General features: G+C 41.2%; 1 protein-coding gene across 2 annotated transcripts in view; it reads left to right on the top strand.

Annotated features, from left to right (window-relative positions):
* Positions 1–23,108, top strand: part of LOC136422025 (matrix metalloproteinase-20-like) — a 52,185-nt gene that overhangs the window by 23,658 nt on the left and 5,419 nt on the right. For both annotated transcript variants that reach the window (XM_066409640.1, XM_066409641.1), the window contains exon 3: positions 20,310–20,445. In XM_066409640.1, the coding sequence (XP_066265737.1) occupies positions 20,310–20,445 (136 nt within the window). The remainder of the gene's footprint in view (positions 1–20,309; positions 20,446–23,108) is intronic.

Genomic DNA, 23,108 nt, shown 5'->3' with positions numbered 1-23,108 from the left:
AAGTTTTACTTTGTCAAACATGTTTGGGGGGTGGGCTAACGTATATCTATAGCTCAACGATTTGAGAACTATATCGGCCTTAAGGTTGTGCTTTGAAGTCGTGGGGCCAAACGAGCAGAATTTACAATCTGGTGAAAATTGGAGCATGGCTAAATGCTAAAAGGGAAATATCACTTTAAACGTTAGTATATACTAATACGTTTCCCTTTGTCAAACATGTGGGGGGGGCGTATATCGATAAAGAGCTCATCTATTTGAGAGCTACATCGATCTTAAGGTTGTGCTTTGAAGTCGTGGTGCTAAAAGAACAGAAGTTACAATCTGGTGAAAATCTAAGCATGGCTAAACGCTAAAAGGGAAATATCACGTTAAACGTTAGTATATGCTAATAAGTTTTCCTTTGTCCAAAAGGGGGGAGGGGGCCTAATTGATATCGGATAATATTTTGGAACTATATGGACCTTAAGTTAAGGTTGTGCTTTGAAGTCGTGGTGCTAAAAGAACAGAAGTTACAATCTGGTGAAAATTGGAGACTGGCTAAACGCTAAAAGGAAAATATCACGTTAAACGTTGGTATATACAAATAAGTTTTCCTTTGTTAAACATGGGGGGGGGGGGCAAACGTATATCTATAAAGAGCTCATCTATTTGAGAACTTCATCGACCTTAAGATTGTGTTCAGAAGCCGTGGTGCCAAAAGAACAGAAGTTACAATCTGGTGAAAATTGGAGACTGGCTGAACGCTAAAAGGAAAATATCACGTTAAACGTTGGTATATACAAATAAGTTTTCCTTTGTTAAACATGGGGGGGGGGGGGCAAACGTATATCTATAAAGGGCTCATCTATTTGAGAACTTCATCGACCTTAAGATTGTGTTCAGAAGCCGTGGTGCCAAAAGAACAGAGGTTACAATGTGGTGAAAATTGGAGCATGGCTAAACGCTAAAAGGGAAATATCACGTTAAACGTTAGAAAATACTTTTCCTTTGTCAAAAAAGGGGGGGGGTGCCTAATTGATATAAGGTATATTTATAGATCCCACCTCTTCTTGAACTATATCGACCATAAGTTAAGGTTATGCTTTGAAGTCGTGGTGCTAAAAGAACGGAAGTTACAATCTGGTGAAAATTGGAGCATGGCTGAATTTTAAAAGGGAAATATCACGTTTAATGTTAGTATTTTGATTTCTAGCCAGTTTTCCTGTGTCAAACAGGTAATTTGGTACCTAAATATGATATATCTATAAATCTGTTTAAGAATTATGTCGATTTAAGGTTGTGCTGTGCATGTGAGGTCGTGGTGCTAAAAAAACAGAAGGTATAATCTGGTGAAAATTGAAGGGTGGCTAAACGTTTGATATTAGTGAATACTATAATGTCAAACAGGGGGAGGGGGGCTAAAGTATTTCTATTGAGTCCGCCTCTCAGTGAGAACTATAGCAACCTTAAATCACAGTCACCCCTCTCGGATAGTTACTTCAGAAATTTTAAGTCTGATTTCTGCAATCGTCCTTGATTAAGTGAAAACCATGATTTCAGGAAATATCACATAAATCACTATAAATCACATAGTTGAAGACTCAATGCCTCGAGCGTACAATGTGTTAAATCACTTGGAACTATTTGTCTATTGTGTACACTTAATACATCTGACGGTTTTTGAAGGAGACAATGATTAATTTGGTAATTATTGTCTGGTCATTCTAATCGTATGCGTTCATCTATGACATAATCATTGACGATTCGTCACTCGTATGTCTGAATACATCTGGTTTCCGAATGTGGGACTATTGTCTGTCCCACTCAATATGACGACATGTCTGTTTCAGTCAATCAGGCAATTTCACGCCACGCCACTCTAACGTGATAGGCCGCTATGGACGGTTCATTTAACATGTTTAAAGCGATCCGACCCTTTTTGCCCTCTTCCCATCTTCTGCGTTAACCTCTCACGTACTAAGGTCAGCTGTTACTCAATTCGTTCTGATCACAAGCGGTAAGTTGAGGCTTTGACGATACGTACATCTAAATGTCAAATTAACATCACACTCAAAATGAGTAGGCACAACTTTCTTTAGAATTACAACAACAGCAAAAAACTTCCCACCCTGAAAGTTAAGAGACCTTTAGATTCAAGCTCAAGTAACCAACGACTTGAATACCACTATTTTCTAATTGATTTTGAGCTATTTATACGATGTTACACGCTATTTCAATACAAACTACAGTAACCAATATTTTGCTCTTGAACCACTATATCATCGATTCAAATCTATATGTATGATGTTACATGTGCTGTCAATACAAATATTTATCAATTAATCAAACACATCTGGCCCAGTCAACCACGACACCCTGTGGTCACTTTGAAATAGTTAAATCTGTATTTATTGTAACAATGGCACAATGAATGATTCACTTCAATTGAAATCACGTAGGAGACGCGTGGTTTCCTGTGATGAGACCAAGTTTGGGATGTTCCTTTAACTATGACGACATGTCTGTGTCTGTGACCTACTTTTGTGATTATAGGTTTGCGTAACAAAAACTTTGTTGGATCCGTCGGCATGTGTGCTGGCCGCCATGCCATTTTATTGGGAGGGGTGTTTTTTGGGTCGCTAGCATTCTCTCTATTTTTAACAACTCGGCACACTATCACACATTCAACTCAAATAAAAAGAAAAATTCAATACCAATTCATATTTATAAAAAGACCCCGTAATCGCTAAACTAACATAGCAAACCTGAAATATATGTAGCACAAATACCTAACTCTAGTCTATGTCTGTGACCCACTTTTTGTGACTCTACTCCTTCAAGGGTGCCCAAATTAAAGGTTTGTACAAAACTGTATGGCGCAACAAAGTGTCAGCCTGTTCGCACGTACAGTCAAACCTGGATTCAGAAACCACTCAAGTGACTGGGAAAGATGGTTGCTGAGGACAGGTGGTTGCTCAGGACAAGGCGGGGTTAACTATGTAAACATGGACGGGACTGTGACTTTTAGAGGTGATTGGCTGGCCAGGTTTGACTAGTATTCAAAATTCCATTACACGTACAGGTCAAGTACGGCGATGTTGTTACCTATGATAAATGACCGATGTTGACCTCTAGATTCAAGATGGCGGAAGGTCATCGATGCAGCCAATTTCAGGTGACAGAACACTGACACCAACGTAGTGACGTACGCTTCAGTTTGACTCTTGTTATCGTCCAACACAACTCTTGTTGGATCGCTGATGACAGAGTCTGGCGCGATTCCAAAGCACAACCAAGCTCCCGAGTGGGCCCAAACCTACACTACTTTTTACTCACATCAACAGCTATCTGCCCACAAAAAATCAAGGCCATAGCATGTCAAGGACAAAAGATATAAAAACAGGACATTCTGCTGCAACACCAAGGTCACACAATATTGGGCCCAAGATCGACCTTGACCTCCGTCTCCCCAATGCACATACGAAATATCAGTACCGTCCATCCAGAGGTTTATATTTACCACGAATATCCGCAAACACAAACACACAGACAGATTCACAGACGGACAGACAGACATACACACCAATAAAAAACCTCAATTTTAGATGGAGGTGGTAAAGAAGGAGATCGCTGAATAAGTACTATAGGGTGATACAAATGTAGTTTAACAACCTCAAACTACTGAGAAGTATAATTCATTGCTCTCTCTGTGACCTCTGACTCCATTCCCAATCTTAGTGTTCCATCAAGTCTTACATACCAGCTGATGTTTGTCCCTCAAGAAAGTAATGTTTACTCAACACTTGGTGCTGAAGGCCAGTTGGAACGGTCTGAAAGACCCCCATTGTTTAGTGCAAGTCTGGGACAAGCCAGTGTTATATTTGTAGTTTCCTGGTGTCGGACATCAAACGTAAACTAATCGTGGTAAATCGAGGGTCACATTAAGGGAGTATAGTTAAGATATCCATCATGAAGACATGATGTGAAGTTAGTTTTAAAGGCGCTGTGAGGAGAAGTACAATGAATCCCCGAATGTATTGCGTGTTAAGAACTGCATGGCTCAGTATCTTACTTGAGACGAATGTCCTGGAGACAAACCAGAAAGCGTAGTTGGTCTTGGAAGAGAGAGGGGGGGGGGCGAAAATAAGAGTCTATCTATTCTCCATGCCTTCCCTTCAAATTTCTTTCTCTTTTCAGTAACTCATCCATTCGATGAATTCATATCTACACTGGTTCCTTCCTTCATTCATTCATTACTTCCTTTATTCATTTATTTATTCATCCATCCATCCATTACTAACATTTTTACGTTTCCTACTTGCTTATTTCTTTCTTTCTTCCCTCTCTGGCCTTTTGAGACTAAAGCTGCTGTTAAAATCATCACACATACATTTTGGATGTCAAAGGCATTCGCTCGCATCCAAGAAACCATCCACCACTTCTCTCAAACACATGTTTCCGACTATTCCGTCATCATACTCCTGTAGTGCCCCGTGTGAGGTCCCAAACCCAGACGTCTTTCTGATCAAGTCGCCGTGGTTTAACCTCGTCAGGATAACTTCTCACAGCAGATGAAAGTAGAGCTCCCTTCCACTCAAAAATCAGGACCATGTCCAAAACACGAAATATCAAAACCAGAAGTTCCGCTGTAGAACCTTAGAAAACTGTTAGGGGGTCGAAAATCTAAATATTTTGAGGTCTCACCAAGACCTAGCCACACTCCCTACCACTGAAAAATCAGTACCATAGCTTGTCCAGAACACGAAATATCAAAACCAGACGCTCTGCTTCAGTACCTTAGAAAGTTGCTAGGGGGCCGAAAATCGAAACATTTCGAGGTCTCATCAAGACCTACCCACATATAAAATATCAAGACAATCCACCAAGACATTCTCAAGTTATGTTGTTCACACACAAAACAAAACAAAACAAACAAACGGACGGACAGACACACAGCCCCCAAAACATAGCCTTCTTGGTAAACATAATAAGGCATAACGTTATCTCACCTGAACCTTAATGAACAAACAAATAACAGTCCAGAAAATAAACTTACGCAAACGCTTTGATCTCATATAGTTTCTCGCTAAATCTACCCGTTTACTAGTTGCTCAACACTACAGCTGGCTGTCATCTATATTACAACGTTGCTTTAATCGCTAACAATTGAGCGTGCGACGGCCAAGAGTGGACTGTTGACACTTGAGTTGTGCTCTGACCCGCGCAAGGCGCTGTCAGCAGGTAGAGCTGTGATGTTGTGTGGTTAAACATGGCCGTGATGACTTAGACACGTGTGATCTTCGCTATGACGTCCAGATGAGATTTAGATGTGTCGCTCTGTGCCAAGATTATACGCTTGTGGTAACAATTTCCCACATCATTGTGGCCTTTTCAACGCCACTGTCCTTTGATTTAATTTGATTTATTTGTTTGGCTGTATGAAGACATAGAGCCAGGCGTACCAACTAGCCAAAAGCTATACAGGGCTAGCCTGAGTACCATCGTCCGTAGTGACCGCTGGCTGTGACGTCCAGATGAGAGTTAGATGTGTCGCTCTGTGCCAAGACGATACGCTTGTATAGTACGAATTTTCCACAAGAGTGTGGCCTTTTCAACGCCACTGTCCTTTGATTTAATTTGATTTATTTGTTTGGATGTATGAAGACATTTAGTAAGCGAAGGGTTACAAAACTAGGATCTATGGAACATTCTTCGTCCTGACGTTTCTTTGTGTTTTTCAATCAAATTCCTTTCTTCCTTATTTCTCCTCTTCATCCCCACAGCCTCTCCATCTTTTAAACAACAATCTTTATTGACACGACAAAAGTACAGCGGCTTTCGTAAAGTCTTCTAAAACTATGCATACTAACCCTCGGATAGGACGTTAAATGGGGGGTCCCGTGTTTGAGGAGAGCCACACCTCAAGCACGTTAAAGAACCCAACACACTTATCGAAAAGAGTAGGGGTCCTTCCCGGTGTGTGTGGATCATATAGATCTGTCCAAATATGCAGTTTGTACTCTTCAGTACAAACCTGGTGTGTTACGCCTTCATGCGGTATACCGGGTATGCAATACAAACTAACAAAATCTTTATTGACACAAAGTACAGTGACTTTCGTTAAGTCTTCTTCAACTATGCATACTAACAGACTTTTGGCAAGTGAATACACATGGGTTACACCATTACTTCTTGTTCTCATTCCATCTCTTTCCTTGTTTGTAGCATATAAAAGGCTACACGATACTTTGTTTCTAACTTCAACAAAGTCTTTCGTCTACACTCCTTGCAAACCAGATGCAATAGGAATGCTTTTAGCAATCATTACTGCGAACGCCACCAGCCTTGTACAACGACAAGTTTTGTCTAAAATACCAGAAAACAACCCCGTGAAAACAGAAATGTTTTGTTCCTCGTGGTAGATATTGTTACCGATTTGGACTTGCGCTAAGATCACACATGTCGACAAGGAGTTGGCACAGAGGACCACTGAGTTGATGTTTTGAAAACATGTGAGATCTGCTACGTTAAACACCAAATGCCTGATCATAGCATGCCTTGCAAGTAGTGCTGCTTACCGGTACTGTGCACCGGTACTGTACCGTAAAAATTGATTAGGTACAGGTCCAAAATACTGGATCATGAAGTACCGATACTGTACCGGAACAAATTTACACCAAGAATTTGCTTATTTTGTGACTGATCTCCTGACATCATACAACACCAAACGTGACCAAAGTAACACCTTGGGACAGCGTAACTAATATGCAACAGATCATTCAGGCAGGTCGGGAGTTTTGATAGCAAGGCCAAGGGAGTTTGGCGGTAGGAAACCTAGTTATGTTTTTATATCAAAGATAGATCTACTGACAAGTTGAAAACAGTTTATATTTTTGTCATTGAATAAGTTCAGAAAAACACAATTTAATTTTATCGAATTGTTCAGATACAGGTATAGGTCCGGACCTGTACCTAAACCTCTGTACCAGTGCCTGTACCTGTACCTGATGTTACGTTTAGGTACGCAGTACTTCTTGCAAGTCATCGTAGCCTTTTGCGTTTAGAGCTAATATGCGCGCTGCCCTAACTATGTTGCACTAGGCACTGCAAGTGTCGAACGTTCGACAAAGAGTTAACACAGAGGCCCACTGGGTTGATGTTTTAAAAACATGTGAGATCTGCTACGTTAAACACCAAATGCCTGATCATAGCATGCCTTACAGGCCACCGTAGCCTTTTGCGTTTAGAGGAGAGGGACCTGTTAATGGACATGCGCACAAAGCCCGGTTTGCATGCCTTTTTTTTTGTTATTATTATTTTTTTTTCCTGGTGAAATCTTTGGTCAATTTTGGCCAGTTTTCAGACAGGGAGAGCAGACATGTGTTTACTTTTCAAATCCAGAAAGAAATTCTGACCTTTGACCTTTGTTGTGGTATAGAATTACATCTTTTGGGAAGGAGTTTTCCCCTACTAGACCAGTGATTCCCAGCTGCAGGGGGTAAGATCAGGGTTTGTTTACGTTCAAACCACTCTAATGCGTTAAAATACAGGAGTCGAATTCCTGATTTTTCCAAAAACGGCAACTAGACATGTTTAGCTGTCCAGTGGATGGAAGTTTTTGGACATTGAAATACTGTTAGGTGTTTACTTTGAAGCCTGTTTTTGTTCCTTGTTTTGTACATAATCTGATGGATGTCTGTTCAGCTACTCCCTCCCCTAGAGCTAATACGCGCGCTGCCATATGCACTGCAAGTGTCGAACGAACGACAAAGAGTTAACACAGAGGACCACTGAGTTGCTGTTTTAAAAACATGTGAGATCTGCTGCGTAAAACACCAAATGCCTGATCATAGCTTGCCTTCCAAGCCACCGTAGCCTTTTGCGTTTAGAGCTAATATGCGCGCTGCTTCATGTGCCACTAGGCACTGCAAGTGTCGAACGAACGGCAAAAAGTACGTTACTGTAAATGCATTTAAGTTGGCGTGGTTTTTATTTCGCGCTAATGCACAAATAGAGTGTTCGCGGTGGTCTTACGTTAGCGTAGGCGCTATAGTTACATACTGCTACAGTATTGGACAAAATGTTTGCGGTGGCTTTAAGTTCGCGGTAAAACGGTCGGCGCGGAAACCGCGAACATACAACCATCGCGAACATAAAACCACCGCGAACATAAAACGACCTCGAACATTTCTGCATTTACAGTTACACAGAGGACCACTGAGTTGATGTTTTGAAAACATGTGAGATCTACTACGTTAAACACCAAATGCCTGATCATAGCATGCCTTGCAGGCCACCGTAGCCTTTGCACTCGTCTGTGTTGGTTCAAAAATAAACATTCTTTGAAACCGCCGGTACATCCACTTTCACGCGTGCTGATTCTTGGTACTCAAGGTCCTTGAACTAGCCGGTCTATTTCTCAAATCTAGGTTATCAAAACTTCCCGGGGATTCTTATTCTTCATCTCCTATAATCTTGAAATAACAAAAAGGAGAAGGCGTCCGAGGTAGGACTGATGAAAGAAGGATCTTAAGCTACTTGTAATCTATAGTCCCGATGTGATATCGCCTTAAGGTAGAGAGCACTACACAATTTGTACAGTGTCTATGTCTCTACGAGACAGCTGTCAAGTCTCCTAGCTTTGCCTCCGCTACCTCAATAATCAAATACTGTAATTCACTTTATCTTCACGGTAGCACAATTTCACGGTGTAAGAAAAATTGACATTTTCACTGAACTTTAACGTCACGGTGGCGGCAATTGATTTAACGAACGAGTGTGTGCAGGAATTATTAATAATTTTTTTCACGGTAAGTTCACGGTACAGAGGTGACCGTGAAAACAGTGAACATAAAGTAACAATGAAACAAGAATTACAGTACTGTAAATGCAGAAATGTGCGCGGGGATTTAATTTCGTGGTAGGGAGAAATTGGAGTGTTCGAGATGGTTTTGAGTTCGCGTTTGAAACAACAGTAGCGTTACAGTCACACAATGGAACGGCTTTTCGCGGTGGATTTAAGTTCGCGGTAAAGAGTTCGCCGTAAAAGCCGCGAACATTTCTGCATTTACAGTATTTCAACATATTTTCTAACACCTTTGTTTTGCTTTCCTTCTCTAAAAAGTGTTGGACTCTAAACTCTGTGCCTTTACCACCCTCTACGCTTCACTCTATGGACCTTGAAAACACATTGGTTTATTTTACTTCAAGCCTTGAACTTGAGTCCGGACTAGTGAGTAATTGCCCGATCAAACGAAAATAAGCACTGGAAAAATAAACTTAGAGGACTTTAAAGACAATGTATTGTGTAAGAGGTCTAGAGGGCTTAAGCTTAGGGGTTCGTCTTACAATACATTTGACATACCTTATCTGAGTTGAACGCTAAAATACGGCTGCAGGCTGGCCGTATCTTTATACACGATGGTAAATTTCTAGTTCAACTATTCACCAGGTTGTATTATTTCAGCCATTAGGTACCCATGTGAGTAATGAGGCTGTTGTAACGCACTCGAGGCACCTCCTCGAACACGGGACCCCCATTTTTCGTCTCTTCCGAAAGACGGTGCAGCTCCGACAAGGATACCCTTCCCGGGATTCGATCCGGGGTCTCCCGGATCCAACTAATCGGAAACAGGAGGCTCAACTGCGAAGCCGCTACCAAATGAGCTAGAGGAATATATGGGGTAAACAAATACAGAAATAAGTACATTGTCCTCATCTGACATGTGATGTCCGTATCTTTATACATTATGGTTTATTTCTCGGTTCAAGCGGGGCATAGCCTCGACCAGGCTCCACAGCTGGTCGCTAGTTAAACACTCGTTCCTGTAAATGCTAGCCTGGAAGCCATAACATCGGGGGCTCCCTGATATCTCTACGGCGCTGGGAGGATCCCCGCCCGCCCAGACAGCTTAGTCCGCTCGGAGTGTGTTTACGGCCTTGGATACTCTCTATGGCAGCTTAAGTAGAAAGGCTGCTAAACTATATGGCAGCTAAATAGACAGGCTGACAATAACGGCTCAATAAAGCAGACTGGGCCCGGTTAAACATCCCTAAGCCGACCCCTAGAGACTGGGACCAGGCTAGTAAATGCAGAAATGTTCTCGGTGGTTTTTATATGTTCGCGGTTTTCGCGGTGAACTCTTTACCGCGAACTTAAAACCATCGCGAAAAGTGTTTCCATTATGGGACTGTATGTAGCACTGCTATCGTTTCGAACGCGAACTTAATTTTTTTTCTCTACCACGAAATTAAATCCCCGCGAATTTAAATGCATTTACAGTAGTAGAAATTGGCCAAATAGACCGATATCATGCCAGAGGAGGTTCAATATCCGGCCGGGAGTACTGTTTGCGACCTAGGTTCCAAACTGTGCTCCCTGGTAGAGACTAGGGGGTACGCAAATACACAACTGAGTGTATTGTCCTCATCTGACATTTGATGTAAACAATGTGTCTCCTGAGCTAGAACGTTGTGTATTCGATCAGACATGTTTATGGTCCTGCCTGACGCAAACCACTTGTCGATTCGTCAAGATGTTTTGTATGTTTGACCCCGCCCCCTAAGTTTCTTTAAAAAGTTTCAAGGGACAAGTTTTAGAACGATATATCCGCACCTTTTGATAATATTTACACACACGTAACGATGCTGTAAGAAAATAAAACGTCATCTTTACATAAAATTTAAACGTTTTTTTATCATTATTTACGATATCTTTAGACTGCCTAAAGGCTACGTGGAAACGGAAATTACGGATGTATCCGTACCCACGGAAAGACCACGTAAAGACGATCTTTACGTACTCGTATAAGAGGCGTATAGATGCGTAAATAAGGAAAATACGTCGACGTTAAGTACTGTTAAAGAATCCGTAAATATCGTTTTTCGTGCCATGACTCTACCTCCTCCAAAACAGACTAGTCAGTGAGGTTAAGTTCTTCCATATCTATTCCCCCCATCCAAGTACGCGTTCTAAGTGAAGTCAGCGTATGGTGTTACATAAATATGATCAGCCTTGTAACTGACTTTTGCCTCCATGCCCCCTTAGGGTACTAATAAGTTACTGACTTATGCCTCCATGCACCCCTAGGGTACCCGGAAGTTTGCTAATGTCACGACACCTTGTCATAACATGTAACGACACCCACTTATATATGACTCAGCTGGTTGAACTAACAATGCCTGACAGGGCTATGCCCGATCCTGAAACATTCTCTTTTTTATCATCACCATGAAAAATGGAGATATAGTTTTGGGTGTGTGTGTGTGTGTGTTTGTCTGTCTGTTTGTGTTTCCGCCCTACTCTAGTCAGCATACCCCAAGAACCTCTTGATGGATGTCGGAGAACACCGTATCTTGTCAGGATGGCTGGCGCTAAAGGACACAAGAATCAGATAGTTCTTTCTTGTTAGTTTAATGAGCACGTCTTTCTCTCGGGTCTTCCTCTCCCCGACTGCCTGACTGACCTACTTTTCTATCTTTAGACCTAATGGGCCCTTCTAAGTTATCTCGAGTGACTCCGTCGGACCTTTCCAAGTTATCTCAAGTGACTCCGTCACAATGGATTACGATGATATTTGATATGTGGCGGGTGTTGGGAAGCCGAAATTCACGTTTGTGACCTTGGTACTGCAGCAGAACTTCCGTTTTTGTATCTTTTGACCTGGACGTGCTACGGTCTTGTTTTACATGAGAACCAAATCACTAGACGAAGGGTGTCGTTATCACTTAGCAATTTAGGATTATTGCAAACACCCTTGAAATTGCAAAAAAGGTGGTACAAGAACTTACCTGTATGCGAAATAAGTTGTAAATACGAAACACATTTTATGTCAAGTTGCCCATTCTACGACCACGAGCTGTTTAAAGAGGCCACCAATTTCTATCCTAATTTCTCTACGTTTACAGACAACAAGAAAACTACTCTACTCTTAACATCACAAAACCCACACATTACAGAAAAAGTGTGATCATTCGTCTTCCACTGTCTCGGAAAAAGAAGTCGAACCCAATAAGTCAGAGCTTAGTGTCAGTAGTTAAGACTAGAGTATTGACATGTTTTACTGTTCATCATTGTCTGTCCGTCCTCTCCGTATTACATGTACTTTCAATTAGCCTACGGGCAGGAACTTGCAAAAAACTTTCTCTATGTTATCTCAAACATGTTATGTTTCCGGTAAATATGTTATGCTTCCGGTATATCTTTTTGCGTGAATCCAATATGCTATCGATAGATTTGTTTATGATATCTGTTGTTTGCGTACATGTAAGTTGTGACCAAAATACTGGTTTCTGGTCTCCTATCGCTTCCTTTGTGCCCCCAGTTCTCATATGTCGATAACTCTTGTCTAGGCTTCATTCCGTCCAACGGAAACTAGTGCTGCTGTAATAGATTGGCCGCCAGGGGGCATACATCATTGGTGTCTGATGACACAGATAAGATCGCAAGTGAACGGACACACCTGTTCAGTAGAACGGGAATAAAACACAGCATACCAGACTTAACCTCCCAAGGCATGGTCTTCACATTGCAGCACAGCTTCCGGTTGCAACGATATAGTTTATTTTTTGTCTGTGTGCTACAGGCGTTGGAGTTGCCTTAAGATAAACCCTGTATCCTTCCGGAGCACTGATAGGTTAAAATTGGCAATTGATTCAAGACGACAAGTGCACGACTTTCAGTCATGTTTTTCTCAGATAACTGAAGGATTTTTTTCGTTCAAAGGACTGAAGGGTGTTAATATAGGAGCCCCAACGCAGATACGTGAAGTCGTTTTCTCTGAGAAACGGCGTTTATCGAATGAGATATTCAAGAAATCAGTGAGTTGCAAGTCTCTAAAAGTGACGTTACTCTGTGAACGAATTTACAGAAAAACAGAACCCTCTCTCCTTGTACTTTAATAATTTTATTTGCAAGTTCTTGCCCGAGGGCTAATTGCAACATAAAACAAAGCGTAGTAAGGGTATACTGTACAGGTAGTGCGAGTTAACAATGTTGACTAATTAAACTCGTGTTCTATTACGGAATAAACTACTACAGTTTGAGATTAAATGTATTTCATTGAATAAAAGACACGGTCTTATATTATATTATATTATATGAATCATATGATGCGCCAAAGTCCCCCGCATACATGCGTTTGATATCATGCATGCCGTCGACGTTGCATGGTGTAGTATTACATCAAAAATATAGCCAGGACAGATAAAATCAGATGTTACCAACGTTGCAACCGTTGATAAAATACGTCTATACCATATATACGAAGGCATGTAAAGTGCAGGGATATAAAGTCTCCATGCCTGGTTTATAGTCGGGAAGTCCTCTTAAGCATCTTAAGCTTTCTTGTCCGTTGGCCCTTCTAAAATAAGGGTTATCTTCTTATCTTCTGCTTAAGGACGTTCCTTAAATTGAAGACGTGAGACGGAGTCGAGTTTTGACGTTTTCAGCTGTTAAGCGGGATGGTTTACTGCATAATGTTACCCATGTAAGACCAATTAAGACCTTCCTTCGGGGAGACAGGAAGTTGTATTTCCGAAAACTGGCTTTTTTATAATCTAAACCATATGAAGGTCCGTATCTGAAACAAGGGCATACATGTACATACACTATTTTGGTTTCAGACTGGCTTTTCGAAAGGCGCCGGTGTTTCCAATATGTGACAGTTTAAGATTGTGAAGAATCACGTTGCTGCCTATAAACTATTTTGTGACGTATTACCTTCGCCGAGAAGGTTACGTTTTTGGTTGCGTTTGTATGTACGTATGTGTTTATTTGTTTGTTGTTTGTGTGTGTGTGTGTGTGTGTGTGTGTGTGTCCTATTTTGATATCTCGTGTTCTGTACATGCTATAGTCGTGATTCTTGAGGATGGTAGATAGCTCTCTGGAAGGAGATTAAGTCGTGTAGAGTTTTTTTCTGGAGTTGATGATATGCAAATACGTTCAGCTTAACCTTGGTAGCGTTGAAGATACCAATTGTATTCACATATATCTAAGAACTTGTATCCATGATATACGGAATTAACCCACTGGCTTTTAGTTCCTAAAGAAGAAGAAAAACTCTTACACAAGTGGACGAGGCTTGCTCCCTTTTACATACTAAACATGAAAGATACCCATTGTATTCACATATATCTAAGATCTTGTATCCATAATAGCCCACTGGCTTTGAGTTTTTAAGGAAAACAAAAACTCTTACACAAGTGGACGAGGCTTGCTTCCTTCTTCATAATAAAGGATATTGGATGAGAGTGCCCACAGCGACAGGACAACATTACACAATCTGTTTGGCACGAACGGCGTCTCAGCTGTTTCTGACGGAATGTGACAAATCCTTCCATCTTGAAACTGTATCCTTTCTCTGCCCGGAAGCTATCGTGGTCACAAATGTTATCTTGGTGAAGTTATGGTACTTAAAGTCGACACTTGTCAATTAAGGTACTGGAGGTTACTTCCACCGCATTCCGCCTTGTCATAAATCATTTTGTTTTCCAAAAATTGGTACTCAAGCAACTGGATAAAATTTTGAAACTGTCAGACGTTTCAGACAGCATCCGATGTCTTTCGTCAGTGACTAATGATATGACTGGGAAAACTGGTTTTGTACCAAAACTCTCAATAGATATGTTGATGAGGTTAAGGCAATTTAGGATGTCTTGACGTAGTCTTCAAATTAAAGAAGATTAATTCAAGACTATGTTTTATGCTAATAGTTCACCTAGTTTCCCAGTCCTATCGTGAGTCACTGATGAAAGACAGCGGATGCTATCTGAAACGTCTGACTGTTTCAACATCTTATCCAGTTGCTTGAGTAACTATTTTTGGCGTATCTTACTACCCGGATGATTAACCTTCATCAACGTATTTTGTAACCGATCCAACACTTTCTCTGCGACCTTCTCAACTGAGTATCAACACAAATGGAGTATCACTAACTCTGGTCAAGGATATTAAACCTTTAGCACAAAGAAGTAGCCGTTTTGCACCCAATTCTCCATTGGTTACAGAGTTAGACAGCAGGGAGAAGGTTAAGGAGCCTTGCTCTGGCACTTCACATATAAAGGCGTTCGTCTGTTAAGCGCCAAATATACACGACCTGTTAGGACCTTGTTGATACACGAAGAAGGTCAATAAACATTACGCTGACAGACGTTTGATAACCATTGTTCCTCCTTGGTCTAACAAGAGACAGTACGTCTAAACAAGACCTTGTCCGTGTTCAATAACTCTATACGATGACCATGAGACGTGACATGTTTAGGTGGGGATTGCCTCAAGCGTGCAGGAAAACGTAATGTGTAGGTGGACATTACATATCTGATGATAGCCTGCCCATGGTCATCGAGGGGTCATGTTGCATCTGGAGGGTAATAACGGTACACGAGTATAGAGTAAAAAGCTCACTGATTTCCTTCGACATACGACAGGCTAAACTCTGAATCTATTCATCTGCGTTTGACATATTTATTGGCATTTATCACAACTATTAATGGGAAGATTCCGAACGACCTCGACGGTGTGAGTGAGTGAGTGAGTGAGTGTGTGAGTGAGTGAGTGAGTGAGTGAGGGGTGAGTGAGTGAGTGTGTGAGTGCGGAGTGAGTGAGTGAGTGAGTGAGGAGTGAGTTAGTGAGTGAGAGAGTGAGTGAGTTAGTGAGGAGTGAGTGAGTGAGTGAGTGAGTGAGTGAGTGAGTGAGTGAGTGAGTGAGTGAGTGATCGCATTTGTGGAGGGATTGACATGGCAGATAATTATCATCATCTCATTAACAAGATACCAACACGGAGACTAGACTGTTATGTTTGATCCACTCACACCGGGAAGGATCTCTACTCATTTCGATGTGTCGTGGTTCTTTACCGTGCTCAAGGTGTAGAACTCGTATCATTGCAACCTTATCATCGTGATCATGACAAGGCAGAAGATTCTTGGGTGATATTTGGCAGTTTCGCGCACGTGTATTGAGTAAAATTCCAAGATTGCTTATCTCATGATCAGAGTATTGCCTGCATGTAGACCTTCGAAGCTTCCATGCTGAGATACATGTAGGGCAATGACCAAAATGTCAATGCAGAAGGCGTAGCACCAGGTTTGTATTGAAGAGTACAAGCTGCATATCCGGACAGATTTATATGATCCACACACACCGGGAAAGACCCCTACTCTTTTCGATAAGTGCGGTGGGTTCTTTAACGTGCAAGAGGTGTGGCTCTCCTCAAACACGGGACCTCCATTTAACGTCTTATCCGAGAGACGTCCCTAACCGAGGCTAGGTACTCATTTACACCTGAGTGAAGTGAGGAATGTCGTGTAAAGTGCCTCTCACAAGAGCACAACATCAGGGCATATCGGTGGTTTCGAACCCAGGACCTCTCGGTTGTGGGTGAAACACCCTGCCGATTGCGCCACACGCGTACGATGCCACGTTACGTTCCAAGATTGCTTATCTCAGATAATTGCCTGCTTGTAGACCTTCCATGCTGAGATACCTGTAGGGTAACGACCAATGACAGCTGAAGATGGACTACTTACAAAGGTTATCTGAAGAGTCTAACCTTAAATACCAGAAGAACAGCTGGTCAGTATTGCAACAGTTCCCCTTGATAACATCCGAAACATAACTTGCCTGAGAAAGTGAAAAAATCCCCCAACGCTATGTTTCAAGGCTGTTGTAAATTTGGGTAAATGACTTTTGACCGAGACCTGTTAGTTTTCATTATCTTGAACATACAAAAGATGGCGTCGTTGGAGAGACAAGACGGGAGGTGGTAACGGGTGATGATTTTTGGCCTTCGTCAGCTGCGGGTGGGTGACAGAATGGATGATGTTGTTTTGTACAGCACGGCTGCGGCCTTGTCCTGAGCCGTCCACTGTAGTTGATGACCTAATCCTTAAGCCCCCCTCTCACTGGACCCGCGGCACGCTGGCGGCGTCGCTGCGTCCTAAACTGGATTTGTGTTACCCTTGACTTTATAACTGGGAATATCATTCAAAACGTACAAGTATGACCCAAAAGACAACAAAACACACACAGCTAAAAAGATATTCGTTTTTTGTCGATGAAATTCGTGCAGTGCTTTGTTAACTCGATCGGCCGCAGCGGCGCCGCCAGCGTGTCGCCGGTCCAGTGAGAGGGGGGCTTTAGTTCTCTTCCAGGCAATACTAGTAGACTGATGAGAGATGAGAAGTGATTTGTTTTCACTTACTGTTTAACATGTCTTAGTATAGTTTTAATGGATGAAAGACCTATATTGGACGTTTAGGCTTTTACAAGCTAAGTACAGGTCATGAAGATAAAACAGAAGTATAATTACAGTGATATTAAAACGTGTATCAGACCAGTTAATACTACTATGATGTACATGTTCAATATCTTCTCGCTTCTTAAGACAGTTTAATATCATATGAACATATGTAGCTTATAATACACGGTTTATCTAGTTCCAGTTAAGAATACGAATTTTGCTGTGTTATTTAACGATTGAAAACTAGGAAATTGTATACAATTAATTAGGATTTGATGTGCATCGTTGAATCTCTTTCAACTTGCAAGCTCATCCCCACAGTTTCCTATTTCTAGGACTCCCACAAGATCTTCCGTACTGTGTGTGTGAGGAGGTATCGTGCGTGCCAGACTCAATGGTTCTTAAGATTAGTTCTAGCAATGGCTTAGCCCTGACTATCACCTTGAGCGTCTCAGGCCCCGGAAACGTCTGCATTCCCCACCTTCTTATACCTTGGGTTCTTGAAAAGGTCTCCTTAAGAATGGACATTGTTATAAGATTATCAGTAACAAGAATCCCAATAGTCCAGCTGGATGAATCACAACAGGATGTTTCTTAAGGATCTTCGATTCGCCTTAGGACATTCCAAGAAGTCTTTTCTTAAGACTTTGTCTGTTTTAGATTATCCGAAGTTGCTGATACTGTACTAATAGTAGACACATGGCGAGAACGCATGGGGTGCGGGAAATTCAGTAGAGACAAGAGGCCGTCTCAGTAATTTGTCATCGAGTGACATTTGCAACAAAAGTTATGTAGAGGGTGAGACAAAACATATTTCAATCTGAACGTATCAGAGGGTTGATTTTTGACAACTACCTGTAACAAACCGGGGCAATTGCCTAATGGGTAGAGTGTTCGCCTTGCATACGGTAGGTCGTGAGTTCGAACCCCGGCCGGGTCATACCTAAAAGACTCTAAAAATGATACATACTGCTTTCTCTTCTTAGCACTTAGCATTTGGGAAAGAGTATGGTAGTTAAACACACACCACTACCAGTGGACTAGCCCCCTGCTGTAGTGACTTGCACAAATGTGTGTGGCCCAGGGCTGCCGAAACAGAGATGGGCGCCGTCTGGTGCGGGGAGGACTTTAACTTTAAACCTGTAACAAAACATTGCATAATAAATGGTACTTTTAACATTAATAGACTACAGGTTTTATGTCATATATGACAGAAAATATTCACAGGTAAACTGTCGGATAAGAAGTGAAGATGGCGTACTTGACCTCGTTGTTCTGTTTGCACCTGTATAAGTCCGCCATGCATGGACGTAAAGTTCATAACTAAATCGATGAATTCCACGACCCCGTACTAGTAAAAGTCTGTCCACGGCCGTGGAGTTTACCGCTAAATCGATTAATTCCACGACCACAGACTAGTTGCATTGCTTTTTGATCGATATTTGTGTATGCGTTACGCTTCTGTACGTTTGGGACTGCATAGTGATGTCATCCCTATGATTGTACATAATATGTAAATACTTTGCGTTTGGGAATGTATCTCATTAATATGTATAAGCAGCAACACCTGTGCTGCATTGCTATGTGAACCAATCAGAATTGCCTTGAAGAAGGTGACAGATGGTCACCGAAACGTCAGTGGAATAAATCTCTTGGTTGTGTAAAAAGAGTCTTTTTTATTCATAGACTAGTCTAGTTTCTCCATGGCCATGAGTTCATCAAACAAAAGTGATGAATTCCACAGAACTCATCAATTGTCTGTTACCATTACTGATCGATTCTATTTCAAAACAACTCAGTTAATCAATCAATCCACCATGAAGTCAAACAGAGACGTGACTCCATAAATCCACCATCCTGTCACCTTGACCACTGTCAGGGGTCACTCACTCCACTTCGATCTGTCATTGCCATCTTGTTTCCTGCAGGTCAAAGGTCGTCGCTCCTCGTGATTGCTTGTCCAAGTAATGTTGACAAAAGTCAGTCGGTAGCACACACCCATCCGTCACCCCGCAGGGGTTGTTGGGAGAGTGTTGATACACAAATCAAACTGCTACAAATCAAGGTCACATCTGTCGTCAAGGTCAACGTTAGCACCGAAAACATTCTAAGTCAAAGTGAAACTCAAGGTCAAATATTCAACTCAAAAGAGTGGAAGGAAACAGACATTACTTGAAATGGTAATGGTTGCCAGTTTGATAGTGTAAGTGTTTCATTCCTTTTTCACTGTATATATGTATGGTCTATCAAGTTTGGATCATTTCACTACTATTATTGGTAATAATAGTCTTCATTGCATATTCCTGCCCAGATGGGCTAAATAAATGCACAGATGGCCACATGTGTACGTGCACCTGATTTGTGAAGTTCGGACAGGTTGTTTGGCTTTACACCATTGGACGCCTCGATGTTATGTAACAGTGTCTGTCATGGGCTGTTGAATACTACGTAAACACTGCCACGCCATTGATGGCCCCTCATTGTGCGTAATTATTTACAGTCATCGTACGTCTTTCCCTCCTACTGTTCGTGTGGTGTGGTAAAGTCTTCAGACAACCAGAGACCGTAACAAAACAACTTTACTAACACATGTGAACTTTTCGGCTATTTGTAAGGATGTGGATCAAACAAAACAGACAAAAAAACAAAGCGATCATGCGGTTTCATAACTGAAAGATCACAGGTCGTGGAAATGTGTAATTGGAATGTGGGTTGAATGTTTATCAAATCAAAAGTCTTCTGCATTCATGCATTTCCCTTCACGTTTCTTTGCTTTGTTGTTGACGTTGCTGTGTTGAGATATGCCGGAACAACTTTTGACGTTCTTGTCGAACGTCGATTTGAAGCCCAATCCACCGTTATCGTCATGCCAACTTCAAACTAATATTAAATGACATTTTATAAAGTAATCCGTACAGTATGATACTGTACATGTATATTCTGCTGAACAGTCACTTTATAATGTAACGTAAATCACTTCAATGACTTAATAGTTATTCATGTTATATTGAAAATATGTAATGTGTATACATAATGAAAAATTGTCTGCATTGTGTCCATCACATTTTTCACATTCTCTGTTTAACACAGAACTACCTGTCGAAGTACGGCTATGCAGAACAGGACCCTAGTGCGCCTGCCGGACTGACGTCACGAGGAGATCTAACACCCACCGTCAGAAAAGCGATATGCAAATTCCAGCGATTCATGAATTTACCGGTTACATGTAAGTAAAATAACAACATTTTACATGGAAAACTAAGATTTCGTTGCAAATGTTATCTTCGCATGCAACGTGAAGTAACGTAACATGACCAATTAACGTCCGATTTATTCAAAACGTATTTATCTTAAAACCGCGCAGACAGAGCAAAATGATAGAGAGAGATGGCTGAGGATCATACTTATGACGTTCTTTATTACTCATGAGAGCATGCTTTGGCATAATACACCGCGACAGGTGGACATGACCCAAACTGGACGTAAACTTGTCCTGCACGTAAATAGGTCATTTTACGTAACCTATGTCGTAAAATCTTATCAAAGTCGTAAAATAACCGCAAAGCTCAAGGACATATTGCTGAACATCTGGACAACAGCTTAAGAAAATATTCTTATCTCAATATCTATAAATGTGGATTACATTCTATCATACAACAAACCCCGTAGCTGCTGAAATCCTCTTAAGTGATCAAAAATTTACGGGGGTTGCGGTGGGGGTCATGGTCTAGATATTTCCTGCCATCGGGATCTTGTCAACCCCCTAACGGGTTATCTCTGTGCCATGATAATCAGTTCCGTACTGCTGGACCTGTTAGTACAGAGATGCACACACCGACAGTTGCTGACATGGTCAGTCTGAAACGTTGAATTTGCTCAAAGTCGTAACTCTACTCTGGATGCATGCCGTAGACATATTTAATATGTATACTAACATCTATATGGTTTCCGTCGGTCAATATTGACCATGGTAAAATCCTAATTCACATCGGCCCTAAAGATTCGGCTATGGATAAACAGTCCTATAAGGAAATGTCAGTCTCTATCACATAGAGAACATCTGTAAGCTTACTCAGGTTTGTTGCAAAGTTCTAAAAAACAACATCTTTAGTACCTGTCAATAATTCAACTTAATTTCATGGACAAAAGATGAGCTGGAAAATTAGAATGCTGCCGCTATATATTCCATCATACATTATATATATGCTATATATTTGAACTTTCATGAGCCCACAGTATGCCACAAATTTAACATTTGACCATTCTTACCCGAATCGTTTTCTCGTTTTGTGTTTGGGATGTTCTTTATGAAATTACGAAGAAACAAAAGATACTAAGATTCGATACAAAAACAGAATCTGTTCAGGTATTTAGATGTTCGACCATCACCGTATAATCTGGATGATAAGAATATTTTGGCTCGCCCTCAGGGAAAACACACATGTACTCTTTATTTGCTTACTAAATACTTTTTATCAAATCTTGCCGCATGTCTTATCTTTTAAAATGAGCAGGTAGCTGTTGACTGACATGTTGTCTAGTTAATAGTCTCAACCCGGTGTGAATTTCCTCATTTTTATTAACAACAGGCCACATTTAAGAGATGTCTCACGACCCTCACCTGACCTAACGTAGATATGCGTGCATATGTGTGTCATCAGGTTGTGATTAGCATGGCTGACCTCTATGACCTTTGACCACGTCCAAGAGGTCATGATCTGGTCGACATTCAATGTCAGAGAATTATGACAAGGGCAAGGTTCCTTACATCATTAACCGACTATATTGGGGGTATTTGTTTTTTCAACGCTTTGTTACTGGTATATATTACATTAATTAGGAGCACGATATGGTTATGTTCAAGTCGAATATTTACAAAATATCAAATTCTAAGCTTCTAAAGGTGTCGGATGAGTGACCGCTTTCTGTATGAAAGCTGGCATTTCATTCGGACACGCAGCATGATCTTTATTCGGGTCAACGACATTCAACAACCGCCCTTTGATATAGATATGAACTACAATTTCAGGAAGCTTTGTGTATTGTTTTATTCCGAATTTCCAATACACGCCATCGTACGTCAAAAGAAAAGTTGTCACACAAAAACAACAAAGTAAATGTGATTGTTGAAACCCTAGGAAAAACAAAAAAAAACGAGAAAGGTGGAGAAAACTGGTTTCCAGGTCTTCTGTGCTGCCCCAATGGTCAAAAAGTTGAGACTAATGGATAGAGAAAGAAGAAGGCACTCGGGATTAGCCTCTTATGTTAATCTCATTCGAATGATTGACAGGAAATTATAACGACAGCGTCTACATCTGTGACTCGGTCAATTTGCGGAAGTTTTGGGTCAGAGATAGGTGACGACATGATGAGAAGCAGGTGGGATAAGAGGAAAGAGACGAGTGTCTCACACCTAAGATAGCAAAGCGTGCCTGACCCTGTTTTGTTAGCAAGTCTGTTTCATCTCTTTCCCGCACGTCATGTTTGATTTTGATTGGAATGTATCGATAGCATTCGCTCTTGCCCTGGACTATACTGGTATCGTAGAGTGGGTCGTGTGTTGTAACGGAAGGGTTTTCGGCCCAAAACCGAGGGGTCCCGGGTTACGAATCCCCGACGCTACCGATCTTGTGCCCTTGGGAAAAAGGCACTTTACTTTAAGTGTAAAAATTGGAATATTATGTGTATGGGTCACGACTCCCGGCAATAGCTGCCTGTGTCTCACTTGTATTGCATTGTTGTAATTCTAATAAAATCTAAGATCAAAATCAAATCAAGCATACATAGAAATGCACTGGCGAAATATGAAAAGCATATTCAGAACAACATCTGTCATTGGAAAAAATGTAATAAACACAAAATAAGTACATGCGTGATTTCCCCATTAAC

This window comes from Branchiostoma lanceolatum, chromosome 16, assembly GCF_035083965.1.
Source record: "Branchiostoma lanceolatum isolate klBraLanc5 chromosome 16, klBraLanc5.hap2, whole genome shotgun sequence".
NCBI lineage: Eukaryota > Metazoa > Chordata > Leptocardii > Amphioxiformes > Branchiostomatidae > Branchiostoma > Branchiostoma lanceolatum.
This window is presented reverse-complemented; position numbering and strand designations above follow the sequence as displayed.